Source organism: Ovis aries, chromosome 3 (assembly GCF_016772045.2).
Source record: "Ovis aries strain OAR_USU_Benz2616 breed Rambouillet chromosome 3, ARS-UI_Ramb_v3.0, whole genome shotgun sequence".
Lineage (NCBI taxonomy): Eukaryota > Metazoa > Chordata > Mammalia > Artiodactyla > Bovidae > Ovis > Ovis aries.
This window is the reverse complement of record NC_056056.1, coordinates 184,003,445-184,018,323: the sequence shown is the minus strand read 5'-3', so window position 1 is coordinate 184,018,323 and position 14,879 is coordinate 184,003,445. Positions and strand designations below refer to the sequence as shown.

Sequence of the window (14,879 nt, the reverse complement as noted above, 5' to 3'; positions counted from 1 at the left end):
ATGTATCTTGTCCAAGGTTCAGTTAGCAAGTTACAGAACAGAGATTTGAACTCATGATTGTTTTCACTTCAAAAATCAATATTCTTCCAATACCAAATTGCTTCCCTAGGTAGAACAGGACATGGAATTCCATGATTGGGAAGATCTCTTGAAAATCTAGGATCTAAAGTTCTTTTTACTAATAAGCTAATAAACCTGAAAGTATTAAGCTCCAAGCCTTTGCCTCTCCAAGCAACTCTCTAATCCCAATCCTTTCAGGGAAAAAAGGAAGACATTGAAAAGAAGAGAGAATTACTTAACATTAAATATTTTGGATACCAAAGGGTGATCTGCAGGTAATGACCAGCACTAAGAAAGTGAGGGCACGAGGACAGGAAAGAATTTAAATTAGTCATTAGAGAAGAACTTCCCGACAACAAAAACTGAGACACTGCAACACATTATCAGAGAACATGATGAGAATAAACTGAAGAAAATGCAACCTTGTGAAGGGCTGTCAACACACAAACAGTGTCAACATACACACAAGATGGGGAAGTACAAATACAGCCTACTTGGCTCAGCCTCATTTATAATTTAAAATAGAAAAGAAAAAAAAGGAAACTGGTAAAATAAGTTTGACAGCCACAGTCAGAAGACTGCACTACAGTTCTGCCAGCCTAAATACAAGTTAGCAAAATGCTAAACTAAATATTTGTGCCACATTTTTCGAAAAACTCATCAATGCCCAGGTACTATTTTACATTTTCTGTCAATTCACTATCCAAAAAACACAGCATCTCTATCTCCTCTGCAAATTCAGGTTCAGACTGGAACCAGTGCTTTAGTCTAGGCTCAACATTAGTCATCGCAAATGCACTGGTAAAATAAAACCCAAATTGTTTGTTTCTAAAGTATGTTTTGGGAGAATTTTGAATGAAAAGCATCACGACGATAGCTTCCTTTGGGATTAAAAACAAAACACAAAACCTCCATATACCTTTGGTGGAACTTTTACACCTAGGAGAACTGTGTCTGTTTCACATGCCTATACCCCTTCTCTCACTCCATGAAATCACCCATAGGCAAAGATCCAAAGGTAATCACCTTAGAAAGCTTCAGAGTTAACAATTCTGTCTGTCCCTTTCCAGTGTCAGCTGAGTTTTGATGTGAACCTTTACTAATCCGTAAAAAAAAAAAAAAAAAAAAAAGAGCGAGCGAGCAAAGTCTGCACGGTAGTAAGAGGTATAATAAAAGTAAGAGGATTCTCTCACTTTTATTATAAAGAGAAATATGCTTCTTTTACAAAGAATATGTATAATCAGGAAAAAAAGGTTACTTCCATTAAAAAAATAAACATATGCAAATCAGCCAAGCTAATGCTTTTATATCTCCCCCCCCTTTTTTTTTCTCTACAGCCACTGTCACCTAAAAGAGAAGTAACCTCTTGGCATCTGGTCCTACCTAAAACCCTCTCCTTTTACACAAGACAGAAAAGACTTCTGACCATCAATTATTTGGCTCTATTAATATACCCCAGTAGCTAAGAGCATAAGCAGTTGGTTTTGGGAGACCTAAACTTTAGGGCAGACCTACCTTGTGAATAGAGAAGGATCTGCATCTCTAGAAGAACACAGGTAAACACCTGCACCAGGTTCTCCAGGCCTAGGAGCTCAAAGACCTCTCGGAGAGGGTAATCGGAGAGAGGGAGTTCACTGAGCCCCGGCCTCTGGCAGATGACAGGTTCATAAACACCGTAAAACTTCAGTGATCTCCCTGGAGGTGGAAGGGGCACCTCATAGAGAATATTATGGATGTAGCTCTCAAGAGGCAAAGGTGGTGGCTGCTGTGAGGTAACTGCCTTGTAAAGTTGGATGAGGAATTTCTTGCAGGCTTGCATGAAAGGCAGTGGTGTGATCAAACATATACTTTTTGAAACATACAGAGTGTCTCTGCTGATGTCATAGGAGTTGTATCGCTGGAGTTTCAAAAGGGAAGTTGTATCTCCTTCGTCAATACTGCTCGCCAGTGAATCCATGCTGCAGGAGGATGAAGCGTACACACTGCTGTAATGCTCTGCATTGTGCATCTGGTAGAGTGTCTGCATTGCTGTGCAGATTTGCTTACTTGTAACTTCTTCATAAAAAGTGAGAACAAAACCGTAGGTACGAGAACCATCTTCCCGGGTAATTATAAATGAGTGGAACTGAGGGTCTTTGTTGTCAGTTTGTGTTCTGAAAGACAGCCCTTTAGGCATGCACAACTGTGGAAGAAGGAGAAGAAGAGCATCAGAAGGCAATATATGAAAAAATTCAAACCAGAGGAAAACGGTTGTGAAGTTCTCTCTGAGCTTATGACCTTCATTAAGTCACGTAACTTCTCGGAGCCTTAGTTTCTTTATCTATGACATCTGTGGCATCAGTGACTTTAAGACAAAATACGCAAGGACACTTGACAAATATTTAATATTTAAGGACTATTTTTAGAGTAAAGTTGATAATGTTTCAGAGGAATACAGAAACAGGTGAAGGTTCATTTGATAAATGGAAAAAAGTTAAAACACAGAATAATAAAAACAAAAGTATAATTTTTGCTCTTTTGAACAATATGATACTTTATCCTTAGAAAAAATAAATGTTGAAAACGAATTGATTTTTCTTTACTGAAGCAAAAGGGTAGAACCAAGACACTTCAGATTATTTCCAGCAGAGATTATGCCCCAGGTCTTGGGAACCACTCAGGATTGAGTCAAATTTGAGAATAAAATTACCTGAAGACTTAAAGATGCTATATTTAAGATACTTTATAAAGCATAAAAAATTAGAATTGAGTCTAAAGCACTTTAAACAGGAAAAATTATAGAAAATTTGAAATATACTAAGAAAACAGAATTGTAATTCAACTATCCTAAAATCATGATCATTATTAATTTTTCTATTATTCCTTTCTACTTTTGTATTACAATATGCTTTCTGCATAGAAATAATTTTACCATACATTATGACTTTTCTTTTATTTCAGATTTAATAATCGATCTTCTAAAATTTAGAAGTTCTCCCAAATCCCCACATTACCAAAAAATTTAATTCCCTTAAGAGTTATGACTTTAATTCAAACTGTGAACAAACACTTATTAACCACCTTTCTGAGCTAGGCCCTATGATAGTGATACAATGGTGAGAAATACAGTTTCTGCTCCCGAGTTTCCAGTGCAATAAGGACAATAGACTATTAAATATATATATATATAAACTATAAACTATGGGAAGTGCTGTGATAGGGTAAACATAGGCTGCTAGGGAAAACACAATAGGAGGACATAATTGAGAAAAGAGGGAGCTGCTGTTGCTGCTGCTGCTAAGTCGCTTCTGTCACGGTTGACTCTGTGCGACCCCACAGACAGCAGCCCACCAGGCTCCCCCATCCCTGGGATTCTCCAGGCAAAACACTGGAGTGGGTTGCCATTTCCTTCTCCAATACATGAAAGTGAAAGTGAAAGTGAAGTCGCTCAGTCGTGTCCGACTCTTAGCGACCCCATGGACTGCAGACTACCAGGCTCCTCCGTCCATGGATTTTCCAGGCAAGAGTACTGGAGTGGGGTGTCATTGCCTTCTCCAAAAGAGACAGCTACCATGGTTTAAAAGGCACTTCCCTGGCAGATCAGTGATAAAAAAATCTGCCTGTCAGAGCAGGAGACACAGGTCTTATCCCTGGATTAGGAAGATCCCCTGGAGAAGGAAATGGTAACCCACGCCAGTATTCTTGCCTGGGAAATGTCATGGACAGAGGAGCATTGGTGGGCTACCATGGGGTTGTAGAAGAGTCGGACATGATTTCAGTTTAGTTCAGTTCAGTCACTTATCGTGTCTAACTCCCCATGGACAGAGCACACCAGGCCTCTCTGTCTATCACCAACTCCCGGAGCTTGCACAAACTCATGTCCATCAAAACAGTAATGCCATCCAATCATCTCATCCTCTGTCATCCCCTTCTCCTCCCACCTTCAATCCTTGCCAGCATCAGGGTCTTTTGCAATGAGTCAGTTCTTCGCATCAGGTGGCCAAAGCTTGAGCATCAGTCCTTCCAATGAACATTCAGGACTGATTTCCTTTAGGATGGACTGGTTGGATCTCCTTGCAGTCCAAGGAACTCTTAAGAGTCTTCTCCAACACCACAGTTCTAAAGCATCAATTCTTTGGCACTCAGCTTTCTTTACAGTCCAACTCTTACATCCATACATGACTACTGGAAAAACCATAGCTTTGACTAGATGGACCTTTGTTGGTAATGTCTCTGCTTTTTAATATGCTGTCTAGGTTGGTCATAGCTTTTCTTCCAAGGAACAAGTATCTTTTAATTTCATGGCTGCAGTCACCATCCACAGTGATTTTGGAGCCCAAAAAGATAAAGTCTCTCTCTGTTTCCATTGTTTCCCCATCTATTTGCCATGAAGTGATGGGACCAGATGCTATGATCTTAGTTTTCTGAATGTTGAGTTTTAAGCCAGCTTTTTCACTCTCCTCTTTCACTTTCATCAAGAGGCTCTTTAGTTCCTCTTTGCTTTCTGCCATAAGGGTGGTGTCATCTGCATATCTGAGATTATTGATATTTCTCCCGGCAATCTTGACTCCAGCTTGTGCTCCATCCAGCCCAGCATTTTGCATGATGTACTGTGCATATGAGTTAAATAAGTAGGGTGACAATATACAGCCTTGACGTATTCCTTTCCCGATTTGGAACCAGTCTGTTGTTCCATGTCCAGTTCTAACTATTGCTTCTTGACCTGCATGCAAATTTCTCAGGAGGTAGGTAGGGTGGTCTCAGGAGGCAGGTAAGGTGGACATGACTTAGCGACTAAAAATAACAAATGACCAGGCAAAAAAATGAAGGAAGCCTAAGTGGAGACCTGAGGATAAGTACAGGTGTTAATGAGATGAAATGAAGACAGAGAGGGCATGGGCAAAAGCCCAGAAGACAGAAGGTGAGGTTCACTGTGGGTGGGGAGCAGAATGAAAGGTGTGGGGAGGGGAGAGTGACTGCAGGAGATACTGAACCCCAAAGGGCCTTGGAGAGTCACAGCAGAAGTCTGAGGAGGGGGATGAGAAACCTCTGGAGGGTTTTCAGCAGGACAGGGACAGAAACAGAGTGCTGCTTAGCACATCAACCTTCCGGCATGTGAGGGCGGTGGCTTCCCCAGAGGTTCTAGGGAGGCAGCAGGAATGCTCAGAGCCTCAGAGTCACGCTTGACTCCTTTCTTTCTCGCTCACTCCATTACCCAATCTACCAAAAAAGACCAGTTCTACCTTCAAAGATATATTCAGGAACAAATTACTTCCATCATTACTCTTACTACTCTAAGCCATACTCTTCTCTCATCTGGATGACTATTTAATATAATAGCCTGTTAACCCATCTCCTTGCTTTTGTCCTTGTCCTCAATAACCTGCTCCCCATAGAGCAGCCAAAGTGATTCTTAAAAAAAATATGTTCGATCTTGCCACTATTCAAAACCCTCCAATGGTCTCTCATATTGTTAGAAGGTGAAATCTTCACACTACAAGGCCCCTGTGAGGCCCTACATCACTCGGCCCCAGCAGCTCTTTCTCCACCCTCCACTGCTCTTCAGCTCACCTACTCTGCTGTGGGCCTTCAGACAATCCTACTCCTCAGCCTTCAATCCACCCTAACTGACACCTGCTAGAACAGAGGAGGGCTACTCTGCCAAACCCTAACCAAACTGCAGATCTGTAAGCAGAATGATGGCTTTGTTGTTTTAAATGAAGAGACTACAGCCTTCAGGTGAAATCTAATCTGCCACATGCCTTGAAAATAAAATCTTATTGGTACACAATCGCACTCCCTTTAAGCACTGTCTAGCTGCTTCTGCACTACAAGAAGAGCTGAATCACTGTGACAGAGACTGCGCAGCCCACAACACTCAGCTATTTACTATCTAGCCCTTTGTGTGGGGGAAAAAAACCAGCAAGTCTATGTTTTAAGTCACTTAAGTAACACTGAGAAGGTTTGTTATGCAGCTTACCCAAAACACTTCCTTACTTCCTGTAAGTCTCCATATAACTACCTTAAAGAGGCCTTAATTCATCTTTCCGTAAAAAAAAGTGTTTTCATCCCATAAATGCCATTAAAATGTCACTTCTCCTCTAAAAAGCTTTTACTGAATGAAGCAGTTAAAGCCTTGCACCACAGTATATGTACACTGCATATGTATGACACACATGAGTAGTTTCTCTAATTTTGTTTCATCTCTAGACTGAAAAACTACTCATGGACTGGTAATAGCTTTAACCATTCAAGAGTACCACACATGGAACAATATAGTATTTGGGCCATAATAAATGGTGACTGATAAAGGTAAAAAGCAAAAACTGTGACCCTCAGCATAAATATCTCAGTGAAAATGTCTTTACATTTCACATCACTGAACATGAGAATTGGAAACAGCTATAGTAGCTTTAATCACTATTATTATATGTATGTTGACAAATTAAATTACTGTGTATATTTGGGCAGAATAAGATATAGATTTAGATTAAACACATGAATATCTGGATTTGTTGGGGGGAAATTTTGCTTATTCCTACTCTTGGAAAAAAAGGCCATGGCAAGATATTTTCATAATTTGGCCTTTAGATTAAGGTTGCTTTCATTATAACAAGTCAATGAGATCCTCTACTGATTATGAATAAAAATTCATCTGACACATTTACCAGAGTCAATATAGGTTATAGGAAGGATGATCTGAATCAGTCTTGCCTCAGGCTAAGCTCAAACCTGCACAGCACAGTGCATGGCATATATAAGTGTCTTTTAAATGAATGAATAAATTAACGAACAAAAAAACAATCAAAAACAACAGCTCAGGGTACAGGATCAGATTTAGTTCATCTCTTCATTCAGTCCATAGTTCTCTTTATACATCAAGTAGGCAATACAGAAACATAGTGACCTCCAAAGTCAACAGAAAGGCTTAATTTAATTGACAGGCTTTCCCAACATCATAAACCATTAAATTCAAGTTCAAACTGTTTTTGAAGAGCTGCCAAATATTCCCTTAATGGTCTGTAGCTTTCTTTAGCATGCATTCAAACATTTACAGGAAAAGCTTGCCAAAAGTTGTGCCCAAAGTGAAGAATGACTTTCTATGCTACAGATAACAGATGTAAGAATTTTTAAACTCTCCTACAAATAAAAAAAAAGTAAGAATTATATTTCTAATCTGGGAACCATAGTTTGAAAATGCTATTGTTTTTTCATTTTTAAAAGTGAGAATCATATGACTTGTTTATTTTTCATAATTCTAAGCTATAAATCAAGATTTGCTCACCATGACAATCAATACTTTTTGTCCTCTAATACTGATGTTTACTAACAATATCGTCTCCCCACCCCACTCTCACAGCAACTAAAAAACTTAAGAGCTGTCACTGCTAACCAGATTGTCACTGGCTAGATTACTCGAGCCACAGTAGGCTCACAATGCTGTCTGTGTACCTTTCTTGGTTTGAGTGACCAAATATCCTTATTATCTCCCTGGACTCTTTTAGTCAGTGTGGCTAGAACTGTAACAATTTTTCCCCCATTTTCGATGGCTCTATTGATCCCATTCCTTTTCTCTTATGCTACAAATAAAAGCTATTTAGAAAACTCTTAATGAGTCAGTTAGTTTTCTGTTCTTCTTTCCTTCTCTTTCCGTTCTTCATTTAATAAACATTTACTTTATGTCATATATTGCATTAAATCTTGATAACTCAGAAGACAAATAAGATAATTTTTTACTTCTGGGAGCTTACAGTCTAATAGCAGAGAGAGACATATAAACCAACAGTTACAAAATAATGTGATCCCTATTGCTACAGAGTGTGTTCAACATGTTTCAGGAACAGAGAAGACAGAGTACCTAACTATTCCTGCTTAAGAGATAGTTTTGCAGTGGAGGTGACACCTGATCAAAGATGGGGAAGCGAAGTTCTGTAAGCAAGCATATTCTCCTTCATTTATTTAATGGTCTGAACCTAAACTATGTGCAAAGCTAAGCATATGGTGGTTTAGTCGCTAAGTGGTGTCTAACTCTGCAACCTCATGGAATGTAGACCGCCAGGCTCCTCTGCCCGTTGGATTTTCCAGGCAAGAATGCTGGCTGCTGCTGCTATTGCTGCTAAGTCACTTCAGTCGTGTCCGACTCTGTGTGACCCCATAGACGGCAGCCCACCAGGCTCCGCCATCCCTGGGATTCGCCAGGCAAGAACACTGGAGTGGGTTGCCATTTCCTTCTCCAATGCATGAAAGTGAAGAGTGAAAGGGAAGTCGTTCAGTCGTGTCCGACTCTTTGCGACCCCATGGACCTCAGCCTACCAGGATCCTCTGTCTACGGGATTTTCCAGGCAATAGTACTGGAGTGGGGTGCCATCGCCTTCTCCTAAGAATGCTAGAGGGGAGGGGACTGCATTTCCTTCTCCAAGGGATCTTCCCAATCCAGGGATCAAACCTGCATTTCCTGCTTAAGCAAGCGAATTCTTTAACTCTGAGCCACCTATCGCAATGAATAACAGTGTGTTCCTGTCCTAATGGTTCTTACTTTACAGCAGGAGATAAGGATTAGGACAACCAGCTATATAATTAATTAATATAATTGTAATGGTGCTACAAAAAGGTATAAGGGGCCAAGGATGTTTTATTTAGGACATAAACACAAAATGGAGTCTTTATATTTCACAGAACATGCTTAAAAAGGTATTGACCACATTTTTTTCCTAAGCATTCCTAGGTTCATTACATTTTAAGTATAAGCTCTATCTACTAGAACATTACATAGACAGTCAGTCACAGACACTAATACACAGATTTCACAGGAGATCTGAAATGGGGGGGGGTGGCGGGGAACTTCAGCTCCATTTGCATTGCTTTATTTCATTTAAGAGGAAAGGTATTGATCTGAAGCAAATTTGTCAAATGTTGAATTCTGTTATTTCTCGGTGGTGGGTTTATGATTGTTTTGTTCTCTCTGTTTTATGATACTTCTATTTTTTTCCCACAAAAATCTGTGAATCCACAACCAAAAGAGATATAAAAGCAATTAATTCAGAAAATTTCAAATGTCACATACCTATTTGCTGTTACATATGCATTGCACTCATATACATGGACTTTGTTTTTTGTTTAACAAGTTTCATTGCTTTGGGGGACTTAATTTGTATGAAATTAATGTCACACACTAGTAAAGTGATGTTTAAAATTCTCCAAGCCAGGCTTCAGCAATACATGAACCGTGAACTTCCTGATGTTCAAGCTGGTTTTAGAAAAGGCAGAGGAACCAGAGATCAAATTGCCAACATCCATTTAGATCATGGAAAAAGCAAGAGAGGTCCAGAGAAACATCTATTTCTGCTTGATTGACTATGCCAAAGCCTTTGACTGTGTGGATCACAATAAACTGTGGAAAATTCTGAAAGAGATGGGAATACCAGACCACCTGACCTGTCTCCTGAGAAACCTATATGCAGGTCAGGAAGCAACAGTTAGAACTGAACATGGAACAACAGGCTGGTTCCAAATAGGAAAAGGAGTACGTCAAGGCTATATATTGTCACCCTGCTTATTTAACTTCTATGCAGAGTACATCATGAGAAACGCTGGGTTGGAGGAAACACAAGCTGGAATCAAGATTGCCGGGAGAAATATCAATAACCTCAGATATGCAGATGACACCACCCTTATGGCAGAAAGTGAAGAAGAACCGAAGAGCCTCTTGATGAAAATGAAAGAGGAGAGTGAAAAAGTTGGCTTAAAGCTCAACATTCAGAAAATAAGGATCATGGCATCCGGTCCCATCACTTCATGGCAAATAGATGGGGAAACAGTGAAAATGGTGGCTGACTTTATTTTTTGGGCTCCAAAATCACTGCAGATGGTGACTATAGCCATGAAATTAAAAGACACTTACTCCTTGGAAGGCAAGTTATGACCAACTTAGACAGCACATTAAAAAGCAGAGACATTACTTTGTCAACAAAGGTCCGTCTAGTCAAGGCTATGGTTTTTTCCAGTGGTCATGTATGGATGCGAGAGTTGGACTATAAGGAAAGCTGAGTGCAGTAAGAACTGATGCTTTTGAACTGTAGTGTTAGAGAAGACTCTTGAGAGTCCCTTGGACTGCAAGGAGATCCAACCAGTCCATCCTAAAGGAGATCAGTCCTGGGTGTTCACTGGAAGGACTGATGTTGAAGCTGAAACTCCAATACTTTGGCCACCTGATGCGAAGAGCTGACCATTTGAAAAGACCCCCCTGATGCTGGGAAAGATTGAGGGCAGAAGGAGAAGGGGACGACAGAGGAATTAGATGGCTGGATGGCATCACCGACTCAATGAACATGTGTTTGGGTGAAGTGAAGTCACTCAGTCGTGTCCGACTCTTTGCGACCCCATAGACTGCAATCTGCCAGGCTCCTCTGTCCATGGGATTTTCTAGGCAATAGTACTGGAGTGGATTGCCATTTCCTTCTCCAGGGGATCTTCCCAACCCAGGGCTCGAACCCGGGCCTCCCGCATTGTAGACAGAGGCTTTACCATCTGAGCCACCAGGGAAGTCCAGACTCTGGGAATTAGTGATGGACATGGAGGCCTGGCATGCTGCGGTTCATGGGGTCGCAAAGAATCGGACACGACTGAGCGACTGAACTGAACTGAATGATCCTTTTCAAAGCTCCACTTTGCTAGCAGAATGAGTGATATTATAGACGGCAGTAACTTATTGGAGTGGAGTTTTGCTAAAGCTAAGAACAAAGCTTTCTAACTTTAGGTGGGAATAAATTACAGCTTCATACAAATGCACTTACTAATAAATCAAAGAGGAAATTAAGGGCAGTAAATCTATGACCCAAATGCAGACTAATTTAATGGAATGCTTTACAGAGATTTTCAAGGAGTACTAGCAAATCCTTTTAGATCTGCAGCAAAAGCAAAATGCTGTATTGTGTTTAAGCATCAAAACACAAGCCTACAAGTCTATTCTTCAGAGGGAAATGTTTCCTGTTTACATAAAATAACTCAGAGACAACAGGTAAAGGAAATATTAAAGACCGTCAAGGAAGCAGACAATTGCTTTAAAGATAAATGCTGCTGCTGCTGCTAAGTCGCTTCAGTCTTTTTTTTTTTTTTTAGTTTTTTATTTTTTTAATTTTAAAATCTTTAATTCTTACATGTGTTCCCAAACATGAACCCCCCTCCCACCTCCCTCCCCATAACATCTCTGTGGGTCATCCCCATGCACCAGCCCCAAGCATGCTGTATCCTGCGTCAGACAGAGACTGGCGATTCAATTCTTACATGATAGTATACATGTTAGAATGCCATTCTCCCAAATCATCCCACCCTCTCCCTCTCCCTCTGAGTCAGCTGTGTATAAGGGACTTTTGGACTCGCTTCAGTCTTATCTGACTCTGTGCAACCCCACAGTCGGCAGCCCACCAGGCTCCCCTGTCCCTGGGATTCTCCAGGCAAGGATACTGGAGTGGGTTGCCATTTCCTTCTCCAACACATGAAAGTAAAAAGTGAAAGTGAAGTCGCTCAGTTGTGTCCGACTCTTTGTGACCCCATGGACTGTAACCTACCAGGCTCCTCTGACCATGGGATTTTCCAGGCAAGAGTACAGGAGTGGGTTGCCATTTCCTTCTCCAAAAGATAAGCGCTAGTCAGAGGCAAAGGTTAACACAGATATCTTTACTATTAAGACATCCAAATGATTAAAAGTAATAAAACACATCAAGTGTGGCATTTTGTTCAAATGACTGTGGATTCATATGAAAATAAGAATCTAGTTTTGGACACCGTTTTGACTTCTCACAGAATAATTTATAAATACTTTTAAACATATTACTAATTTAAGAAAATTAGTGTTATAATCTATTTACATTCTTACCCATTCTTCCAAATGTTTCATTTAGGTACTCTTTTATATCATTGATATCTTTCCATTAATTTTCTGACATAAGCAGCTGATAATTTATTTTTTGTCACTGCTTTTTGCTGACTACTTTAGTACGAAGCTTGTCTGCACTTCCCCAAGTCTCATAAATATGACTAACAGTTGTATTCTGCTTAATATCTACAGCACTGTCTTCGCCAAAGATGAGGCTAGGCCCCACAGTATTAACTTCTAGCAAAGTGACATTTCCTGTTACTCTAGTATAGGGCAACAGTTTAGAGAATAACTATACCATGCTCTGTAAAGAATCAAAGTCGAAGTACCATGTGCCTTAGTCATCTGTCCTTAGAAAACGTACCATGATATTCCCTTCTTGGAGTAACATCAGACTGGAATGGGTTTACTGTCATATAGAAATACCATATCACTGAGAGCAGGTGAAAACCAAGTCATTAAAAATATACAGTTTTTCTTTGGGGGAAGTAGCATGTAGGTGGGAAAAAAGTGAACTAGAGAGTAAAAATAATCTGGATTTAATCTCTGAGACTCCCTGTACAACTTTGGGCAACTAATTTAATCTCTGTAAAATATGAATAATAATCCTCACTGGGTACATGTAAGCAAGTATGTGAAAGTAACATATATAAGGGATCTAACAGATATCTACTAAATTTTTCTTCCCTTACAGTATCACATCATAATGGGATTTTTTGGTTCCATCTTTAAAATACTCAAAAAGAACCACATCTATGTGTCTTAGTCCACCTTTAATCATTTTTGTGCCTATGGTGCCTGATCTCCGATTTGCTCACTTTGGGGCCCCTGATCTTTATAACTGCAGAGTTCACGGAGGTACAAAATATTTTCCAGACTTCTAAGAACTGTTCCTAACTGACCTGAAAATTATGACCGACTATTTTTAAGAACCTCTAATGGGACAATTATGACTGACTGTATTTTTAAGAACCTCTAATGGGACTTACAATCACCACTGGTAACTCATTACATCATTTTAAATTCCTTATAAACAAATTCCTGCTGCTGCTGCTGCTAAGTCGCTTCAGCCATGCCCAACTCTGTGCGACCCCATCAACTGCAGCCTACCAGGCTCCTCTGCCCATGGGAAATTCCTACTAATGTCTAAATGAGGCACTTAAGTTCCTTTCCTACCTTACTTTGTGAACATGATAAATTAAAGACCCATCATATAACATTCCTTGAAATATGAAAACTGTAATCATGCACCTTCCATCAGGCTCCTCTCCAGGAAACAAACTATTATCACTGTTATCAAAGCATCTATGTCTTAATTAATGCAAATTCACCACACAGCTTAATGGCAGGAAAAGAAAAGGGGCTGCTGAGGGTCTGTTGTATGTACTAATTAGCTATGGGGATCTTAGGCAAGTTACTTAACTTCTCTGAGCTTCATTTTCCACATCTGTAAAGTGAGGATGCTGCTGCTGCGGCTGCTAAGTCGCTTCAGTCATGTCCGACTCTGTGAGACCCCATAGACGGCAGCCCACCAGGCTCCCCCATCTCTGGGATTCTCCAGGCAAGAACACTGGAGTGGGTTGCCATTTCCTTCTCCAATGCATGAAAGTGAAAAGTGAAAGTGAAGTCGCTCAGTCGTGTCCGACTCTTAGCGACCCCATGGACTGCAGCCCACCAGGCTCCTCCATCCATGGGATTTTCCAGGCAAGAGTACTGGAGTGGGGTGCCATTGCCTTCTCCAAAGTGAGGATAATACTTTTTAAAAAACTTTTTATTTAAAGGGTTAAATGAAATAATGTATAAATTCAAAACATAGTCACAACTGTCATATTAATAAAATAAAAAGAAGCCTTGAAGAGGAGAAAAAACCACATACCATGTTTACTGCATCTTGATCGAAAGGGTTCCATTCTATATTCTGAGGATAGTGGGCCAGAACTTTGGATTTGAATGTTCTTCTCAAAGGACTCTGGTCAAAATTTTCACCTACAACAGATAATTAATAATTAGTTAATATCTAGAATTTTTTCAAAAGCATGTCATAATTTTGTTTTTATTTTGTAGATACACTGAATGAAAATGTTGAAATCTGATTCAATTTCTACGTCTAATAGTCTGGCTTGTAAATTTTTCCATGGACAACTAAAAAGGAACTTTTAATAAGAGACGTGCATTTAGAACTTCACAATACAAATTTTAAAATCCTGGCTAGACAACTGATACTAAAAACCAAGATATGCTAAAATAATCCTTACTGTGACCTAATTACTGTCCTCATTTCAACACATGATGACAAAAAAAAAAAAAAAAAAAATCCTATTTGGAAACATTTAACTCACTAAAGAAACATCCCCAAATAAACTAACTGTAACTAAGATTCTGAAATTTTTTACAGAGATAAACATAATGGTGCAGTGCCCAAAGGAGGCAAGTTTGCTTGAGTTTTCACAAAATCCTCTGATAAATGTGACTGCATCTCCATGCTTTTACAAGAATTAATAGAATCAGAAATATCATTACTGAGTTGTCTGGTTTAGTAAACAGGGCACATTAAAGAACACTAACCTCTAAAAAGAAGCTATCCTAAGCCAAATTAATCACCTGTTAAAATCCTGAAAAGGTAAAAGGATACGCTTTGATCATTACATATAACAAAATTCAATAAAGCTGTCAGCTCAGTTCTTTAAAGTCCTTAACCAAATTAACTTCCGTGAGACCTGCTACCTCCAAATACCTTAGTTTCATAAAATATTTTAATATGGACGGATCTTAAATCATCAGTGTCAAAAAGTTGAGATTAAGGAATTAGAAAGACCTTGGGAGCAATACCATCTGTCTCTTGTGTTTTTTTCTACTTTTTAAGTTCTAATTACAAAACACAAGCTGATATATTCAAAGATAAATGCTATTTACCAGTATTTGTACAAGCAAAAATATCATAAAGCAATTCATGAGTCACATGCGG

The 14,879-nt window shown here is 39.5% G+C and overlaps 1 protein-coding gene across 3 annotated transcripts in view; it reads right to left on the bottom strand.

Moving 5' to 3' along the window:
* DENND5B (DENN domain containing 5B) overlaps window positions 1-14,879 on the bottom strand; it is a 224,857-nt gene that overhangs the window by 104,806 nt on the left and 105,172 nt on the right. For all 3 annotated transcript variants that reach the window (XM_042247295.2, XM_027967785.3, XM_042247296.2), the window contains 2 exons: window positions 13,791-13,900; window positions 1,576-2,242 (listed from right to left, as the gene is read on the bottom strand). In XM_042247295.2, the coding sequence (XP_042103229.1) occupies window positions 1,576-2,242; window positions 13,791-13,900 (777 nt within the window). The remainder of the gene's footprint in view (window positions 1-1,575; window positions 2,243-13,790; window positions 13,901-14,879) is intronic.